This window comes from Microtus ochrogaster, chromosome 18 (assembly GCF_000317375.1).
Source record: "Microtus ochrogaster isolate Prairie Vole_2 chromosome 18, MicOch1.0, whole genome shotgun sequence".
NCBI classification, from domain to species: domain Eukaryota; kingdom Metazoa; phylum Chordata; class Mammalia; order Rodentia; family Cricetidae; genus Microtus; species Microtus ochrogaster.
In genome coordinates this window covers 27,233,607-27,238,566 of record NC_022020.1, presented here as the reverse complement: position 1 = coordinate 27,238,566, position 4,960 = coordinate 27,233,607, and the positions used below count along the sequence as shown (strand labels likewise).

Sequence of the window (4,960 nt, the reverse complement as noted above, 5' to 3'; positions counted from 1 at the left end):
AGGGAAAAAGGGAAGGGATGAGGGTTTTGGGGAGCTCTGAGGGTCTGCCCATTGACAAGGAAGAGAACTTTAAAACATTCCCAGCCCTGGGAGGCAGGAGGAATTGTGGGAGTTGGTGCCTCCGATGAAAGTGATAGCTCACAAGTGTGTAGTAAAACACAAAAGCACACACTATAGACCCAAGACCAGCAAACACCATCAACCCAGGACCCAGAGATGGTTGCGGAACTGATTTTATAGAAACAGAGCATGAGAATGAGTCAGACCGTCTCTCTGTGGGTCCCCGGTCCTCTACCACCTTCTAAGGCTCCCCAGGGCAGCTGCTGGACACCCCTGACCGGTATCCAGGAAGTTTTACACTTTACACACATTTGTTCATGCGCTATACACACGTGCTCACGCTTCTTACAAAGTTTCCAGTAAGGATTTACTTACTGCCCTGCAGTCCCTTTGCAGCTGGATGCCATCTCCTGCTTTTCTCTACAAGAACAGAGGTGAGGAGATGACAGAGAGAGAAACAGAGCAACAGGGACAGGAGCGGAGTAGGTGTGATATTTAATTGTACTTTTACTCTTGTATCTACTTTTTTTTTTTTTTTTTTCGAGACAGGGTTTCTCTGTAGCTTTGGTGCCTGTCCTGGAACTAGCTCTTGTAGACCAGGCTGGCCTCGAACTCCCAGAGATCCACCTGTATCTACTTTTGCCTTCAAACAAGGGGCCTTTGTTAGTGAGCTGTTGAGTCATAGATTTGTGTGTCTGTCACCCCAGTGCTGTGTAAGTCCTGGATGCATGAACCCCCTCTGGCAATGAGCACAGATTCCAGCACACCTGGGTGAGTGGGGGGTGGGGACACTGAATGTCTTTCAACCCTTTTCCCTGCTCTGCTGCTACAGGCTGGAAGCTGGGTGCAAAGATTCTGAGGTCACACTTCCTCTTCCCTTGAGTGTTCCCCACAGCCAGCAGCTAAGAGGGTGTTGGTCTGCAAAACTAGAATGGAGTCCCGTTCCACCCCCCTACCCCCCACTCCCCCGCCAAGAGGGTTGGGCGTTGTGCCTTCCTGCCAGCCATGCTCACAGAAATATATGTGTAGGAAACGCAGCCAGAAAGAAACCCAGCGAAAATGAGCTACGAAACTTGGACATCCTGGAGAAATAATATTTAGAGAGGAAACTCCTGAGCCGACTCTCACCGGCACACCAACCAGCCCTGGCGGAGGTCTGAGGTCACGGTCTAGGCAGGCCCCAGCTCTTGTTTACCTCTGTGAGATCTTTCCAAGGCCTGGATGGGATTCCACAGAAGGAAGAAGCAGCAAGAGACAGAGCTAAGGTGTTAAATGCTTTAAAAACAAACAAACAAACAAACCTTCGGTGGGGAGTTTGGTGGAGCAAGCCTGTAATTCTAGTAGTTGAGCAACAGAGGCAAGAAGATTGAGAGTTTGAGGTCATCCTTGGCTACATAGCAAGTTTGAGGCCAGCCTGGGCTACATGGAGCCCTATCTTAAAAAAAAAAAAAAACTAATTTAGCGTGGGATCCTGGGCTTAAACTCAGGTCGGTAGTCTGCAAGGCAGAAGCTTTTAACCACTGAGCCATCTCATGGCCCTTACAACTTTTCTTCATGGGGTTGTACAAACATCTCTATTATTTTTGATTTTCAAGAAAGAATCTCCCAGGCTCGTAACCATGATCCTTGCATATCTACCCCAGCCCCTGTTCAGGCCTTGGGCCCCACTAATTTCCTCACTGTATTTACGTATTTGCTTATTCTGGGCTTTTCGTGCAACTGCAATCACAGACTTCCCTATGTCACAGCATACACTACGGCTATGCTCTTTTACCTGGACGCGCCATGCCATTCTGCCCCCAGAGCATCACGATCATACGTAGCCACCCGCTTCACAGACAGTTAGATCTGGAGAGAACTGGATAGACATGGAACCTAACACCCACCATTGTGCCCAAGACAGATTAAGTAACCTGGCCAGGGTCACCCCACTAGCTGGATGCAGAGTCCAGCCTCAAGTCTCATATCTTTTAGCTTGGCCCCGTTAATTCCAGAGAATGTGTTGGGAACACAACTCAAGGACCACAGCTTGTTGAGGGTGGCTTGGCAGAACCATTTCGGCTAATATTAGCCTAATGAACACACACACACACACACACACGAACTGAAAGTTACACAGGTATAGCATAGTGAGCAAGTGATTGCTCTGAGAGGCTGGAGAGAGCAGCTCCTAGATGTTCTTAGCCCTACTGTCTCATGACCAGACTTTCAGAGATGACCAGAGTTAGGGAGCCCAGTAGGAATGAAAGTTGGTAGCTCCCAGCTCCCTTCCTGTAATTTCAACTGTCTCTGCTCTCCACAGGAAGTAGGCGGAAGTCCTGAGTCTCTACAGCAGACTTCCGAGGATGGAGAGGTCCATCTTCTAGAGGTGATGTAACTCTGTGTCACTCCTGCGTGAATTGTAGGATGAGGAAAGCAGAGGGGAAGAGGGAAACAGCAGCACATCTGTCAGGATGTGGTCAACGGTCAGAGAACAGATAGCTACAAAATGGAGCACAAGTCAGCTAGCCAAAAGAACACGCAAGAGGGTAGAGAGATGGTTCAGCAATTAACACCACTGGCTGCTCTCCCACTGGACCTGGGTTCAATTCCCAACACCCACAGAGCAGCTCACAACTGTCTGTAAATTCAGTCCCAGAGGCTCTGAATCTATCTTCTGGCCTCCGTGAGAACTGCACACAAATGGTGCACACACACAAGTTCAGTGTAAACACTCATACATTTAAATTTTCACACATACCCTGCAAAAGCAACCTCTTTCATCTCTGACAGCTGTTAAGAAAAACCAGGGGTGGAGTACTGTGTGAAGAGAACACTAACGCTGTCGCAGGGGGAGTCTGTGTGTTTGGCAGTCACGCACAGCTCTCTCGAGAAAAGCACACATGTGCCATCTCTAGGATCGGCCTTCTGTGTGCTTCCATCTCCCAGGATGAAGCTTATGTACAGAAGGGAGGGCCAGGAGCTTAGCCACTGAAGCTGTGTATCCATCACTATACTGAAGGAGGGGAAGGGGTCTAAGTGGACCCATAGAGAAATCTGTCAAGTCCATTGCCCTCCAACCCAGCCCTGTTTATTGGGCTGCCGTCCTGGTCCTGATTTCATTATGAGTAGAAGCGCAATAAAACTCCACATACCTCTTAATTATATTTTCCTGTCATAATCCTGACTCCTGCCTAGGCCATGGCCACCGCTAATCTACTTTCTAGACATACTTAGTTTTGGCCCTCTCACTTCAAGTCAGAATGACAGTTGTGACTGTCTAGAGGCTAAAGAAATTATCCACGGGAGTCCAACATTAATTCCGTCTCCCAAGGATAACCATTAACGACTTCCCTTCAGAGGTCAACAAGCAAAATAACAATTATCCATTGGATATTAGCCTCTGAGATACGTCCATCACTACCCAAAGCCCCTTAGGAGGACCAACCAGAACACATGGTGATAGGTGTCTTAAGCGACTTGGGATCCTTGCCTTTAGTCGTAAGGTGTCTTAGCATGGGTCCCAGGCCCTTTAGCGTGCTCTCTGCATCAGAGGATGTTTTGCACATGCTTGTCCGCTGCCCACTAATGCCAGTGTCCCTCTCCATCCTCTCCAGCTGTAATGACACAGACAATCCCCCAGGCTTTTCCAGGCATCCCTTGTGGAAGAAAATGACCCCCAGTTGAAAACATTGCTTTTGTCCCGTCCCTGCATTTATGGGCAAATGGGTAACTCCTTCCTCTCTGCCAGGGACCCATCTGGGATGCCTTGGGAGTGGAGGGGTTTACTAAATTTCACTGTGGGTGAGTCCTGACTCCCTTGAACTCTCTCCTCTCTAGGAAAAGAACGGTTTCTGGGTTTAAAATATTAGTGATCCGCCAACATGTCACTCTCTGCCTTGAAAGTGTGTCCCTATCCAGTAGGGTGACAGCTAAAACTGTTGCCACTGCCTGCTCTACAGTACTCCAAGAACTAGTACTAGCCGAGCGGAACCAGGGAAACCAGTATCACCTCTCTCTGTAATTATTTCCCCTCAGGTGACAGAGGGGGAGGACAGAGGAGCTGGGCAGGTGTGCACAGGGCATATGGACTGGCAAGCCAGCCATTGTCTCTCCTAGTCTCAGGAATGTCACTTCTCGTGAACAGAAAGGAAAGAGAACTACTGTTTGGATTCACCGAAGGGCTCGTCCTCTGCTACAGAACGAATGAGCAGAATTTTCCATGGCCGACTGTTCTGGCGCGGGACGACTGGCAAAAGTGTTTGTTGACTTTTGCTCGTGTTATTTTCATTCCAGTTCAGCTGCAGCTGAGTGCGGAAAGCGCGGGCGAAGTGTATATAAAGGGTACGGAGACTGGCCAGTACTTGGCCATGGACACGGACGGGCTTTTATACGGCTCAGTAAGTATGAGGCTGACGCCTCCAGACTCAGCCAAGGCTTGAGGTTTCCAGAAGTCTTGTTACGTGGGAGATGCAAATGAAAGACCCTCAATTAGTCTTTGTTTGTTATTTTTTCCAGTACGATTCCCACCCTCCACCTTGCTTTATTTTAGGCATTGAACATAAAAGAGTTTCTTGTGGTATTCTCTCAAAATACTCCAATTATCGCACAGAGAAGAAATGATGGTTGGGAATTTGCTAACTTGTTGGGCACTCCTTCCAGAATGCCTAACCCTACTCTATTCATTCGGTCCAAAAGTGTCCCTGAGTTGAGTGAGAGCTATGTGTGTCTCTTAATGTCCTGCCTGTTTTGGGGGGGGGGGTACACATGTGTGCACATAAGCACTGAGGGCCAGAGAACAACCTTGGGGGTCAGTCCTCAACAGAGTCCCTCACTAGCCTGGAACTTGCCATGTAGACTAAGCTGGCTTGCTAGAAAATGCCAGGGTGAAAGAAAGAAAGGAAGCAAGGAAGGAAGGAAG

The 4,960-nt window shown here is 48.6% G+C and overlaps 1 protein-coding gene across 4 annotated transcripts in view; it reads left to right on the top strand.

The window, feature by feature from the left end:
• Positions 1-4,960, top strand: part of Fgf1 (fibroblast growth factor 1) — a 98,126-nt gene that overhangs the window by 85,749 nt on the left and 7,417 nt on the right. For all 4 annotated transcript variants that reach the window (XM_013349569.2, XM_026783465.1, XM_005356025.3 and 1 more), the window contains one exon: positions 4,336-4,439. In XM_013349569.2, the coding sequence (XP_013205023.1) occupies positions 4,336-4,439 (104 nt within the window). The remainder of the gene's footprint in view (positions 1-4,335; positions 4,440-4,960) is intronic.